The 15,311-nt window shown below is 34.0% G+C and overlaps 1 protein-coding gene across 1 annotated transcript in view; it reads right to left on the minus strand.

Annotated features, from left to right (window-relative positions):
* Nucleotides 1-6,665: 6,665 nt before the first annotated feature.
* The window catches only part of LOC149841034 (GTP-binding protein-like protein), a 66,648-nt gene continuing 58,002 nt past the window's right edge, over nucleotides 6,666-15,311 (minus strand). The window contains exons 6-10 of the mRNA XM_090003545.1: nucleotides 14,185-14,294; nucleotides 11,266-11,565; nucleotides 7,400-7,591; nucleotides 7,237-7,288; nucleotides 6,666-7,093 (exon numbers count right to left, since the gene is read on the minus strand). Coding sequence (XP_089859671.1) covers nucleotides 7,043-7,093; nucleotides 7,237-7,288; nucleotides 7,400-7,591; nucleotides 11,266-11,565; nucleotides 14,185-14,294 — 705 coding nt within the window. The 3' untranslated portion in view covers nucleotides 6,666-7,042. The remainder of the gene's footprint in view (nucleotides 7,094-7,236; nucleotides 7,289-7,399; nucleotides 7,592-11,265; nucleotides 11,566-14,184; nucleotides 14,295-15,311) is intronic.

Below are 15,311 nucleotides of genomic sequence, written 5' to 3' on the forward strand. Positions count from 1 at the left end.
TATTTTGCTCTTTTGCATGTATGTTGATCCAGGTTCACCTTTTGTAGCCAAAAAAACCCTAGGTATGTGATTTTGACACTGTACCATATCATACAAAAATAAAAAAAATAAAAAATTCAAAAATCACAAAAACATTTTTACTTTTCTATTTAGAGATGACACGGCTTTCTCATGTTTCAGAACTTTCCAATATCTGAGGATGGAAACCTAAAAGTTTGTGTCAAACCTCCACTTTTTGTCAATGTCTTTGTCTCTCATTCAAAATTCTAAAAAAATATGAATATTTCAAAAATCCAAAAAAATCAAAACCTTGAAAAAACAAAAACTTTTATTTTTGAAAAATATTCTGAAAATAGGCATAAAGGTAGCCTAGAGCATGAACACTACATGTATGTTGATCCAGGTTCTCATTTTGTAACCGAAAAGCAACTTCCCATTAAAAAATTAACCATGAGACTTATCAAGAACTGAATAATGATACCTAAACCTAGGTATGTGATTCTGACTAAAACAACAACAACTACGCCTTCATCCCAAAATAATTGGGGTCGGAGATATGAACCAAAAAAGAAAATCATTATGGGTCTTCCACATGAATCCTTCTCCTCCAATCATTTCTATCCAATGCCATGTCCTTGGTGAGGTTCAAAGCATTCATATCCTTTCCTATCACCTCCATCCATGTCTTCCTAGGCCTACCCCGACCTCTTTTAACTAATATATTTTCCCATTTCTCCATCCTTCTAACTGGAGCATCAATAGGCCTTCGCCGAATATGTCCAAACCACAGTAAACGATTCTCTCTCATCTTATTTTCAATGGGTGCAACGCCTACCTTCTTACGTATCTCCTGGTTCTGAATCTTATCTTTTATTGTATTTCCACACATCCATCTCAGCATACGCATCTCAGCTACACTCATTTTTTAAATATGATGTCTCTTGGCAGCCCAACATTCCGTACCATATAGTAAAGCAGGCCTAATAGTCGTCTTATAAAACTTTCCCTTCAACCGCAATGGCATTCTACGATCGCACAACACTCCAGTTGCACTTTACCATTTCATTCACCCAACCTTTATCCTATGATTTACATCTCCATCAATTTCTCCATACTTTTGAATGATAGATCCCAAATATTTGAAACAATCATCCACCAAAAATAAAATAAAATTTTGAAAAGTACAAAAACATTTCTACTTTTATGTTTGGAGATGACACCGCTTTCTCCTGTTCGAGAACTTTCCGGTATCTGAGAATGAAAACCTAAAAGTTTATGTCAAACCTTTACTTTTTGTCAATGTTTTTTATCTCTCATTCAAAAATCTAAAAAAATATGAATATTTCAAAAATCCAAAAGAATCAAAAACTTAAAAAACCTAACACTTTTGTTTTTGAAAAATATTCTAAAAATAAGCACGAGGGTAGCCTACAGCATAAACACTACATGGATCAAAGGAGAGTCATTCCTTCTCTAGTGGTTAGGGAGGAAAGTATAGAGGTCAATCTAGACACCCTAGAAAACCCCCATGTTGTCAATATAGGAGTCTCGTTGAGTCTGGAAGAAAGAAAAACTTTAGTCAAGTTCCTAATCCTGTATAAGGATGTGTTCGCAAAATCTCAAAAAAACTTATTCATGTTTGGCTTAGATCCTGGTTCATCAAAAGTGCTCGAGACTCTACCAGTTCACCGCTATCGTCAACCTAAGGCTACCTAAGACCACGATGAGCTTTCTTCTCTTGTTTTCTCATACTTTCTTATTATTTCATGTTTATCTCCATAGTTAACTTAGATTTTCTAGGCTTTTGATTTTCTAACACTTACCATTTTTATTAAGCATATCTTTAACTCGAGTTATAAAAATCTTACTTTTTTCTCACTCTTTTTAGAACTTCCTCAAAACCTCACTAAAACTTGTCGTCTTCCAAAAACCGAGTTTAGGATCTTCAAAGGACTTATTTTGGAAATTTAGAGATTTCCCTTTAACTTTCCTAGATCTCTTAGGATATTTGGGTTTTTCCTTAGGTTTTTTTCTAACCCTTGTTTCTCAAAATCTTTACTTTACACCCACTTCTGAATTGTCTCATGTTTGTAACTTAGCATTTATTATGTCCTAGTTTTTGTTTTTTGGGATTTTTCAAGCTCTTTGTTTGGCTCATGGTACTTGGATATTTTTAACCATGTTTTTTCTTCAAGTCTTTTGAGATCTTAAGACCCCTTCCCTTCACCTCTCCAAAAGTCCCATTCTAAAGATTTTCCAAATTCTTATTTCAAACACTTTGATTTTCTCTAAGATCTTGATTTTCTAGGTTCTTGCTTGATATTCTCTAACTGCTTGCACTCTATTGTGTTTTCCCATTTTTTTAGCAATGGTATCTCACACCACCGGGGGCTCATCTAAATACTCAAAGTTCGAGGTACACAATATGCAAAGAAGATCCAAATCAATTGAAGCCTAAGTCTTATTGGAGTTATCCCTCATTAGCGGAAGAGGAATGATCCAAGCTCATGTGTGCAGGATCCCATCACTTATTAAAATGGATGTCAGTAATGTCCAGGCTGAGCAACAGGTTGGGACTTCTAGTCAAACAATGTTTGTGGTTTTTTGGACTTGAATTTCCCTTCGTAAGATAATTATGACGTCGTTGCATATGGAATATTATGACATACTCTGTTGCTGATCTTTTTCGAAGCGTTTTGAATGCATAAATCTGAAAATTCTAATTGATACTCCGAAAAATGTAGGAACTCGAACTTTGCTTACTCTTGCATGTTTCAGTTGTTGGTCTTTGCTGAATTCACATCATGATTCATTCTGTGCATGTCAAGTTTCATGATAAATTTATATAAGATCCTATAATATTTTTCTATGCTAATTCTGTCCAGGCTACTGTCAAGATTTTTTACTTGGCTGATGTGTTGCTATTTGGCTCAAAATTATGCCTATTTGGAACTAAGGTTTTTGGCTAAATAACTCCTTTGGACTAGTTATTTGAAAAAGCATTTTGGATGAAAATACCACTTTGTGAAAATTGTTTAGTCTTATATCTATGATCTTTGGGTAACTCCTAGTGTTTATATTGGTGGAGTTGCCTTAGAAGGCAATACCCAGAAGGGGCATTACATCTTGGGCTTGTCAAATGAACTTTAATTATTAATTATTGATTATGGTTTTAGATTTGGGTTCAGTTCGATCTTTGTCTTGGCCTTGGCTTTGGATTCGGTCTGGTCTTGGTCTTTGATCTATCTTTTTGTCCCTCGCAAAAAGAGTTGTGATTTTCTTTTTTACTTATGAATTTCCTTTCTTTGTGTTTTGTGAAAATCTTTTGTGCCTTGCAATTTTTCTTCATTGCTTGTGGATTTTCTTATGACTTGCAAAATTCCTTTTGACTTGCAAATTTCTTTTGTGTTTGAATTTCCCTTGTGTCTTGTGAAATTCCTTTTGACTTGCGACTTACAAATTTTCTTTATGGCCTGCAAAATTCCTTTGTGATTTGCATATCTTGCGGGTAAATGTCGTGGTGGCTAGCTTACCCAGTGCCAGGGCTGGCTAGTATTACGCGAGGAGGTGAGACTGGGTTATTACCCAAAAGCGAAGTTGTGCACAACCCTTCTACACTCGGGCTCAAACCTGGTGGGGAAACCGTCACTTTTGAGAAAGTGTGCCTTTAAGAAAAGGTCCCACGATCAAGAACAAAGGTTTCGACTTTCCAACAATTCAAAACTGGCATTCCTAGCTCTATGGCAACTACAATGAAGATTAGCAACCAGAAGATTCTCAAACTGTCTCAGTTCGATAGAACGAACTTCAAATCCTGGCAGAACAAGGTCATGATCTTCCTAACTATGGCCAAGGTATTGTACGTGCTCTCAGAAGGTTGTCCTCCTGAACGAGAAGAGACTATTGCTGAGAATAAGGCAAAATTTGACATCCGAGGACATATCCCAAATGCATTGTTCGACTCGTTGTTTGACATCTACTCTAAAGTAGACTCCGCAAAAAAGCTCTGGAAAGCTCTTCAGAATAAATATAATACAGAGAATGCAGGTAACCATAAATTCTTGGTTAATAGATATATAGATTTTAAATTTGGTGATGATAAACCACTTCTACCCCAAATCGATGAGATGCAATTGTTAGTTCACCAGCTTAGGGTAGAAGACATGAATCTTGACGAGTCTTTTCAAGTGACTGTTATAATTGAAAAGTTGCCAAATACGTGAAAAGATTATCGTAATGTGTTGAAACATAAAAATGAAGACTTCGGTTTAGAACAACTTTTTTCCCATCTTCGTATTGAAGAGGAAGCTCGTCATAGAGACAAAAAAGAGAAAGTAAAAGAAGTTGGCACCAAAGTGAATTTTGTGGAACATAAGCCGAGATTAAAGCCCAATTTGAAATTGAATAACAAGAAACCTAGATATTTTAAGAAACCAAAATGTGAAGTGGTTTTGTGTTTTGTTTGTGGCAAGCCAGGACACTATGCAAGAGAGTATCATCATCGCAAGAGGCAAGGCACTAAGACACAAGCTCTTGAAGAAAACCTAGTGGTTGTAGTAAGCTTTGTTTGCATGGTTCAAATGGACAAAGGGTAGTATGTAGATTCTAGGTCTATAATTCATATGGTTGGAGTATGTTTAATAGATACGATCTCGTGGGGGTAGACAATGAAATTTACATGAAAAACACTCATTCTACAAAGGTAAAAGAAAAAGGGATTATGAAACTAAATTTTACTTTCGAAAAATGTCTCTTGCAAGTATGATCACTATAATAAATGCAATGTGTGCATTCGAGCAAAGTTTTCAAAGAAATATTTTCATGAAGCAGAAAGAAGTAATAAAATTCTTGAACTCATACATAGTGATGTATGTGATTTGAAAAACACTCCAACTCATGAAGGTAATATATATTTCATAACTTTCTTTGATTTTTCTAAATTTGTCTACGTTTATCTTATGAAAAGCAAAGATGAGTCTTTTGAAAAAATTAATATTTTTAAGGCTGAAGTGGAGAATATTTATCTCATGATTTTATTAAATTTTGTAAAGAACATGACATTAATAGACAAAACGGTGCATCTTACACTCCCAAACATAATGGAGTTGCAGTACGAAAAAAAAAACTTTAATTGATATGGTGAATGCAATGCTAATTAGTTCTGAACTTAATATTAATTTATGGAGAGAAACCCTACTTAATGCATGTCATATTTTGAATCATGGGTCTTATTCAAAATTAAATGTTACAACATATAAATTATAGAAAAACCAAAAAACAAATTTAAACCATCTTAAAGTTTAGGATTGTGAAGCTTATGTTAGATTGAATGAACCTAAACAAACTAAATTAAGACCTAAAACCAATATATGTATTTTTATTGGTTATTCTCAAAATAGCAAGGTATATAAATTAATGAATTTTAGAAACTAAAGTTATTTTTTAATATATACAAGCTGAGTTTATAGAATATCTTATTTTCAAAGATTTGCAAAATCTTTCTTCTCCCGATGGTTTTCATGAATTTGTATTCAAAAGACCTGTTTTAGAACATGAAAATATAGAAACTAGACAAAGTAAGAGAGTTAGAAAACCGAAGGATTTTGAAAGTCTTTTATCTCTATATAATTGATAGATACCCTTTAAGCTTTTCTGAAGCTATATCTCACCTAATGATGCATTTTGGAAAGAAGCTATTCAAAATTAAATTGTTTATATTCTAGAAAATAAAACATGGGTTTTAGCAAAATTACCATCAGACTTTAAACATCTTGAATGCAAATGAATTTTCAAAAGAAAATTTAGGGCGAATAGTTTAATTGAGAAATTTAAAGCGAGATTAGTAGCAAAAAACTTTAAACAAAAATAAGAGATAGATTATTTTGATACACATGTTATAGTCTCTAGAATAACTTCAATCCGAATTCTTATAGCCTTAGTTTCTATTTTCTCAAATGGATGTTAAAACTTTTTTTAAATGACAATTTAAATGAAGAGATTTGCATAGAACAACCTGAAGATTTTGTAGTTTCTGGTAAATAAAATAAAGTTTGTAAATTACTTAAGTCCTTATACGAATTGAAACAAGCTCTAAAACTGACATAAAAATTTTGATCAAGTGACTTTAACTTATGGGTTTAACACTCTTGATTTTAGCAAATGCATATATATATATATATACTAAATTTGATTGTGAAAACATTGTCATAATTTGTTTATATGTAGATGCCATATTAATACTTAGCAACAACATAGAATGCATAAATGATATTAAGTTTTTTCTGTCACTTAACATTAACACGAAAGATATGGGGTTTGTTGATGTCATTCTAAGAATCAAACTTATGAGACATGAGCATGAATATGGTTTAAATCGTATTATATTGAGAAAATGCTTAGGAAATTTAACCGTTTTGATTGTGAAACAGTTGACACTCTTTTGATCCCAGTGTTAAATTATCTAAATACACTCCCCGCATTGCATTAACTTTGCAAATATTCACTATACAAAGTTCACATGACTTAAATGCACACTCGCTATCGCATGCTCGACACTTTTGAGTGTCTTAGACATGAAGTATCTGATATTAGAAATTGTGTCAACCTTTTAAGAAAACATGTATGCCATCGACACACGTGTCACGTCCAAGTAACTAGCTTGTATATGTACCTCAAATGAAAACTGTTCATTATGCTATAGCTGCTCCGGTACAAACAAGTCATCTTGCTTACTAACTGAAAGATGACAAACTAACATTCTACCTTAGCATTTAGCTTCCCACCAATTCTATACAATGCCGAACAAATAGCCAAAGGAGTCGAACGTTCAATCTTGAACAGTTATACAAGCTTAGGTTCACGTAAATATAGAACCAGAAACAAGGACGATTCTTGCATAAGAGACAACAAGCATTAGGAATAAGAAAAATACCATTTGCTGGTTCTTAGACCACATCTTGCTTCCCTCGATGTAACCACAGTTAATGTTGCACAAGGTTCACCCAGAAATGCTTCTTGCAAAGATTTTACTCTCATTATATTATCAAACCTTTTTAATTATCTGAACAACATCTTCATCTTCAAGCTCATGTTCCTGCATCCAAAGATTAATACAAGGATTTCAATCAATCATAGAGTCCAACGGTTCAATAAAAACTCCAAGTTGCTCACTAAAAATAAAAATAACTGGATGCTAGAGAATACGAACTATCCTCTATTGGTAATGGGATGTACAACCTTGCCAACCCTTTGTGGCTTGTGTTTGACACTAGAGCCCCAAACCAACGCACTGAAAGATTAGAGAGAAATGTTAAAACAATCAACAAAGAATAGTAGATTTGAGAATAATGTTAAACAGCAGAGAGAATCAAGAAGATGCTGCCATCTATTTGCAACTTACTATTTAAATTGTTTCAACATATCTTTGTGAATTCTACTGCAGAAATCTTCTACAGTCCTTTTCTTAGATGACAAGATTACTGGGTCTTCATAGTCTGGGTTCATCCCCTTTGGCTTTGTATATATGCGAGTCAGATTAAGATATTCCCATATCTTCTCCAGTAAGCCATCAAGATTCCATTCTAAGTGTGCACTGTTTCAAAACATGGGAAATTTTGTAACCTCAGTACTAAGATTAATAGTCATGATCAGAACACGGACAATGTATTGCTGCCTCAGCAACAACCCTACACCAGAAAATAATGAAAAAACCTTCTGAAATTAATTTTATCAGCTGAAGGCATAACATTTTAAGATTAATATGCATAGCATGGCAAGATCATGATGCATACATTAGATCTAGGATCAGATTGTCAACAAACAATTAGGTGACAAACACATTGTCATAAAACTGTCACTGCATTATATTAGCATAGATGCAGTATAGCACAAAAAGCACACCAGTCACTGGTAACAATGAATACGGTCCTCTATATAACCCCAGGGGCAAATATGAAGATGGCACAAAACAAGGTCACTTCTAAAGTATATTACAGACATCAATGCAACAGAAAATAGGCTAGTACAAGAAAAACTGTTTCATATACGACTTCTTTGCTGGCAGGAGAAAGAGAAACATCTAAAACATCACCTTGGAAGAGATGATAAGCGGAGAGTAATCTTTAGAAAAACAGACGAACAAAACAGTCTGTTACTCAGAAAATTGATTTTCACCACAAGAAACCCCTTTTGTTTAATGAGAGGAAGGCAAGAGACAATAATTGATTCTATGATAACAGTTGTATGTTGCCTACATGTATAATGAAACTGAGACTCCCCTCTTCTCTAAAATTTTAAGAATATGATGTCTCTATGTCTTATTTTTTTGAGTTATCTTTTCTCCTCCCTCCATAAAATACTATATATATATATATATATATAGAGAGAGAGAGAGAGAGTAGGGGTAGCTGCCTACTCCTATCCATGCCTAATGCCAGCATACCAGGCTTCTGAAGGGTTTTCTCAAATCTGACAGTACAAATGTATTCTACCTGCTTGATTTTATAGGAATGGACTCTTGGATCGTCCGATTGCGACACGTGGGTAGGTTTTTATAAGGTTTGACAATCGACGGTCTAAAATTTTTATAAATATTCAAGCTTAAAAATTCACGTTTTTTCATTAAAAAAAACACGATCCAAGTGTCATTTTCTAGCAAATTGACTCTGCTGAACACATTTGTAGGGTCAAATTTGCGAAAAACACCCCAAAAAAACCCCTTCACTCAAAGTAGGCACCTGCTATATATATAGATATATATTACACAACATGGCATAAAAGATGGCAACTTTTAACATGTATCCCCTCTTTCTATTGTAAGAAGCATGATACTTACAGAGAGAACTAACATTCCCATTAGAATGACGCAGAGGACATCTATAATATTAAATCCCACCACTTCTAAGGAAGGTATAAAATAAGCCAGATGGAACTTTTCTGTTGCTGGTTTTCTTCATTAAAATATACAACAGAAAAATAACCATGTGGGAAACTCTGCCATTTTGACCTTTTCTCCAAACTTCTAGCACGAAAATGAATTCCACGATGAAAAATACCTTTGAAATTTTTTCCATATGCAAACTAACAGATGAAGAAAAGGAAAGAAGTTGTCACTTTCCCAGAAAAGCAGAGAGAAAGACATGAGATATGAGACCTGTTATTGGGAAAGATCACACGAGAAATTAACATCCAAAGCAACATATAGTGGTGTAAGAATAAGTTTGAATTCTTGTAAATCAAGAAAAGGATAATCTGTTGGACAGTGCATAACTTTTAATCTATGGTAGAGTTAAACAGCAGTCAACTCTCACTTCTTTTTAGATAAAAGTAAGCAGTGGCATAGTATAGTTTTAAGACTTCTTCTAGTCTCAACATCTCCATTTGTATCATTTTGCTTTTAAACCATAGTTGGCAAACCCAGAGAGTCAGACTCAGGAATCGTCTGAGTCAACCCAGACTGGGCCCCAAATAGGTCACCAATCTGGGGTCATCGATCTATATGCATTAGTGCAGTATGCCATAGGAAGTGAGAATCATACACGTATGTAAATAACAAGCACTTATCTTGAATCTTTGATATAGACAAATCATTAATACCAAAGTGTCTGTCCATTTATTAGTGCTAAAATATTTCTCTACGTGAGTACGTGACAGCATGATACATTCAAAATATTGAAAACTAAAGATTCAGGTATGCCTCTTATGTCTTTTTACCATGCATTTTTTATTTTAAAGCACATTGCTCATTGAAAGCTACCTGCCATGAAGAATCAAGTATTTTTCAATCATAAATGTTAACAATCATGTATAAATGTTGTGCTTATTTTAGTGATTTTGCAGCTTGGAGTTTGATTATTTCCATACCATTTGTGTGCTCACTAAAAAGTGTAGGGTCCTAACCCATCTGAGATAATGAGTCAACCAGCAGACCCATGAATCAGGGGTCAGGCATTGCCAACTATGTTTTAAACTAAAAAAGAAAACCAAATTTTCAAAGAGAAATTGATGCTTATTCAAAAACCAACTAGAAACACATAAATTATAGAGAGGATCAGGTATACAAATGGAACCAAAATTTTTGAACTCATTGGCTAATAAGTGAAACACTAGCAACTCTACATCACAACTCAAAGATCTAAGGCACAAATACAAAATATATGTCTAGCATTGGTATCTACATCACATAAGTACAGCTGTGGATACAGGGTATGGCTATATATATATATATATATATATATATATATATATATATATATATATATATATATATATATATATATATATATATATATATATATATATATATGGCTATATATATATATATATGGAGAAAATGGTTCCTCCTACTGTCCATACAGTGTGGACAGTTTCAACTTTTCGATGTTTCAAGCTTTTTTATGCAAATCTGAACCCACAGATGTGCTCAACATGATGCATTTGCTAAGAATCAGGTGTTGGATCATATTTTTTTGATGAAAAAATATGATTTTATGAGCCTTAAAATTTATAAAAATTCTAGGCTGTTCAAATGTCATAATTGGATGATCCAAGAGTCGATTCCTAGTAAACAAACCATATAGATCACATTTGTGATTCCAAAAAATGAATCAAGAAAATGAAAAAAAATGAAATTTCAAAAAATATATATAATTATAAACATTAAAAAAATGCATAATTGAACTATATTTCACAAAATACTCCACACATGGAATCTGTAGATACAAACTTAACATCCAAAGCATGTTATAGATATATGATGAACTAACAATTAATAATAAAAAAGTATAGTTAACATTGGACTCTTTTGACCACAAGTGTTGTCTACACGTTGATTGGATCATGAAATGGATAAAATAGGTCGAGTCAAGTCCAAAACTCGGTTGACCCATACCCCGAAGTACTCAAGTACCAATGCGGGTAGGACACAAGTACGAGGGGCTGGTAGAAGTACCCATGGTACATAGATTGGTATGAAAAATAGAAAGGAACATTAGTGAATGAAGGCTTGAAGAATTATGATAGCAGATCTCTATGAGAGACATGAGTTGGGTAGAAAAAGAATAAAAATCTATTTAATTAACTGATCAATTCTAAATCTCAAAATTTGTACTATAGAACTTTAATTTTGCATAAAAATGTCATATAGGTACTTTCCAAAAGGTATCTTTTGTGTACTAACCACAAAAGCAGCAACTTTTTCATTTCCTTCATATAGCATGATGTACCATGTTTTATGCAAATGTTTAAAGTACTAGATAAAAGGAATACCTCACAGGGCAATAATGAGGAAGTTTGTCCAAGATCTCTAATTCCTCAAGAGTTATTTGGTCAATCTTATTGACAACATAAATGCAAGGTGTATATATCCTGCTACCCTCAATCACATCTATGAGGTCATCGGCAGTAGCGTCATAACGAAGAGATATATCAGCATTATGAATTCGGTATTCCCCACATATAGCCTTCACAGTTTCAAGATCCAAGTGATTGTTTGTAACTGTTGATGTGAAATTTATTCCACCCTTGTCTTTCTTCCGGAAGGTCAAATTTGGTGGCTCCTTGTTTAATCTGCAATATAAGGGTGCAAAAGTGCAACATGTTACTCAAATAAAATCCAGAATAGAATTGGTGTAGTTAAATTCTAGACACAACAGCAAACAGATATAAGATAAAAAGGCATAAAAGATTCATTCAGGGAAGATATTTTGCCTATATAACACAAGTACTTGAAGATAAAAAAGAGAAAAATAAATAATCCTAGTTGATATATTAAACGACTAGAGGCAGACAGGCTTCAGAATTTTTAAGAATTAAATTTCAAGAAGACAAAACAGCAAATAGATATAAGATCAACAAAATAAAGTACAAAATTTCATCAGAGAAGGTAATGTTGTCCCTATAACAAGAGTACTTGAGGAAAAAAAAAGAAAAATAAATAATCCCAGCTGGCATATTGAGGCAGATAGGCTTCAGAATTTTTAAAAGGTTTACTGAAATGAAATATTTTATGTGCCCTTTAAAAATTAAAAGAAAAAAAAACACTAGAGCCATGTGACCATGACATCAATTCATTCTTTCAAGAGAGGTCCGTGCTCCTTAACAATTTATACAGCTTTATATTACTAGAGATTAGTAGTGTAGTGCCCTATGTGCATCTTTGCTACTTCATTTACTTTGACATTATTTTATTAATAGATCTAGCTCAGTCAATATTTCAACCGAGTATTGTCAAGGGACATCAACCTATAAAAAGATCAAGTGCTTTGTTACCCTCTCCTGGTTTCCATGTCTAATGTTGCTTCCAAATTGGGATTTGATAGAAATTGCTGATTGACATAGAACTTGTGCAGAAGATATGCAAAGCAATATGTGAATAAAAAAATATAGAAAAGGATCTGAATTTATCCAATAAATGCCAGACCTTCACATAAAGCAATCTTTTTGCTTTCTCAATAGATGGATATCATAAACTTTCTAATGAACTTATAATCACACTGATAAATTGATCGAGAATATCTGCAAAGAACACAAAAGACTAAAGAGAAAAATATAACTCTTGCATTTTCAATATCTAGCTTACGGATAGAAGATTACGCATGCTACCAAACAAACTTTCATCATAGGAAAACAAAAAAAAACATCCAAATGTACTTGATATTTCAAGTGATTAGGGAAGATATTCACCAAAACAAGCCTTTGTTCTTAAAATATGCAAATTGAAGACCACAACAATAAATCTAAACTTATGAATTAAAATCTTTAAACTGAAATGATTAAATCAAATCAAGTGAAAATTCTATATGGCCAAAATGATCTGCAAGATAGACAAAGTTCTTTATACTTTATAGCAACCAGGATTAATCTTTCAATAATGAGCAATTACATCAAGTTGCGGTCCTAGGGAAGACATCAAAACCATTGCTTCAAGATCCAAATGCCACATCATCAAAGTCAAGGGGGCTTCCCAAGTCAAGGTGGGGCCCAAGGAGCTGATGTGGCTCCTTCCCAAGATGAAAAGTCAATGGACACATATCCATACCAAAATGAAAGAGAAGGTAAGCAAATGGGGGTCATAGGGGCACCAACTTGGAAGGAAATGAAGAAACTAAAGTAGGGGGCATCTCCCCCTTTTCCAAAAAAGGGTGTCTTTACTAAAGTGAGAAATATAGAAAGGGTTTAATAAATTCAATAATTCCTTTTCTTAATTATTCTTTTTTGAAAATAAGGCCAAGATGACAAAGCTTAGTTAGGATTTAGTTAGGAAGGGACTCTAGTTAGTCCAACTGACTCCATTCCTAGTCTAGTTCTGACTGCCAGTAAGGGCCTCTTTTGACAGTTAGAGGGTGTATGGGTTAATTGGGTTAGATCTTACTTTTAGACTGTAGCTGAACCCAAACCCAAGCCATAAGCTATAAATAGAGGCCTGAGGTCCCCCTTTTGAATTATGAAATTTGAAAATTAAAAATACACTTCTCTCTCTAGTCGTCGTCCTCTCTCTCTCTCTCTCTCTCTCTCTCTCTCTCTCTCTCTCTCTCTATCTCCTTCTGGTTGACGTGAGGACCAGACCTCTCAGGTTGATCGGTATCCCTTTCCGAAGAGCCCAAGCTCTTTGACGCCTAGGCGAGTGCGGTCTCGTTTCTCTAGCAATCCGTCTAGCGTTCCTTCGTTGCGGATCTTGTGTCAGCACTCCAAAACGTGGGAGACTCTTACCCAACCTGCTACAGACCTGTAAGTGGTCTCCATCCTCAAGTCTCAACCTTACCCTAGCCCTTACCTATTTTCATGGATCGAATTTATGTCTTCTTTGAATAAAAGTCTCCATCCTCAAGTCTTCTATGAATAAAAGTTGTTGTTAGCCTGTTATTAGTTTAGTTGTTAAATGATAAATGTTGAATTTATTTGAATTTATGTGATATTATATATATAGCCATGTCCTTGTACCCATATTTTTTGAAATTGTCGTGTCATACCCTCCGTACCCGCACCCCTACTCATACCCGGGTGACATTAAATATCATTTGAATATCAAGCACTTAAGCAGTCAAATGTCCTTCGCATTAAATTTTCATTTTATCTTTGCATTATGTTGTCATTCTTCCATGTAATGTACTGAAGCTGCCATGATGCTTCTCAAAAAAAATCATAAAACAAAGCAAAAAAAAAGAAAAAGAAAGCATATTCTGGTACCTTATGCCAAACCCCTCAAGTTCCTTCTCTATTAGACGCTTGTGAGTTATTGGTTTTATGGCATCGAGGACAATCAGAATACAGTTGCACGTCCTTGCAGTGCTGATTACCTATGGCCAGGATTTAAAGAAAGATGAAAAAGAAACAACAAATGATGTTCATTCACTTGTTAATTACAACTAGTATTACGACTTGATAACTGAAAGTTAACATGCATCAAGAATTGAACCAACTATATAAAAGCAAAATCATCTAAAAAATTAGAAAATAGTCACTCCTAAAAAGATTGAAGAATTAGGGTTAGAACTCGAGTAATGTCAATTCATACTGCTATTTGATTGAAATCCAACTCAATTCAGCTGAATCAACCAAATGCATAGAGTTATCCAAATCTATCTGCATGAATATGTTACTACGAGTTGATTCAACGTAAAAATTAGTCTACATCACATATGAACAACTTTGCAATCAACATCATTGTCAGCTGCAACCTAAATTACTTTTGAATTACTTGAGCCGGATAAATTTCATGCTTTTGTAAATATACAAGTGTGTATTCTTTGCCTGTTTTCTATTTTCAGGGTTAATTTCCTGAAACATCCAAAGCACCCCGAGTAACACAGAAAAAAAAGAATAATGACAAAAAAATAAAATATAATCAACTGTTTTCCTATATTGATGGAGATAACCCACAGTATCACCATGTCTGATTTTTTTCAAATTAACTAACAAGAAATTCACGTGTACAACAATCATTAATGGATGGGGCATGCTGCTTTATGATGGCCACACACCCACACAATCAAGACAAACAGAAAAAAGGGGAACCCCTCTTGTCTACATGGTTCATGCCAGAAAAAAAAAATTGGATAACTAACAAAAGATTCATAAGTATACACCACTTATTAAGGAAATGGGTCATGTGGCTTTTATGATGGCCATGTCCACATGCAACAAAGACAAAAATAAAAAAGGGGATGATGTGGCTGGCTGGCTCTTTCTTTTCTAGGTTTTTTCATGTAAGACAACCACCTGTAGCTCTAACAATGTGCAACTATAATCTGCCATTCTTCTCGCTCTTATCGAAGTGCTTACCCACGTAAAAGCCACGTCTCTCTGTATGAGAG

Source organism: Nuphar pumila, chromosome 4, assembly GCF_984573655.1.
Source record: "Nuphar pumila chromosome 4, dmNupPumi1.hap1.1, whole genome shotgun sequence".
Classification (NCBI taxonomy): Eukaryota; Viridiplantae; Streptophyta; class Magnoliopsida; order Nymphaeales; family Nymphaeaceae; genus Nuphar; species Nuphar pumila.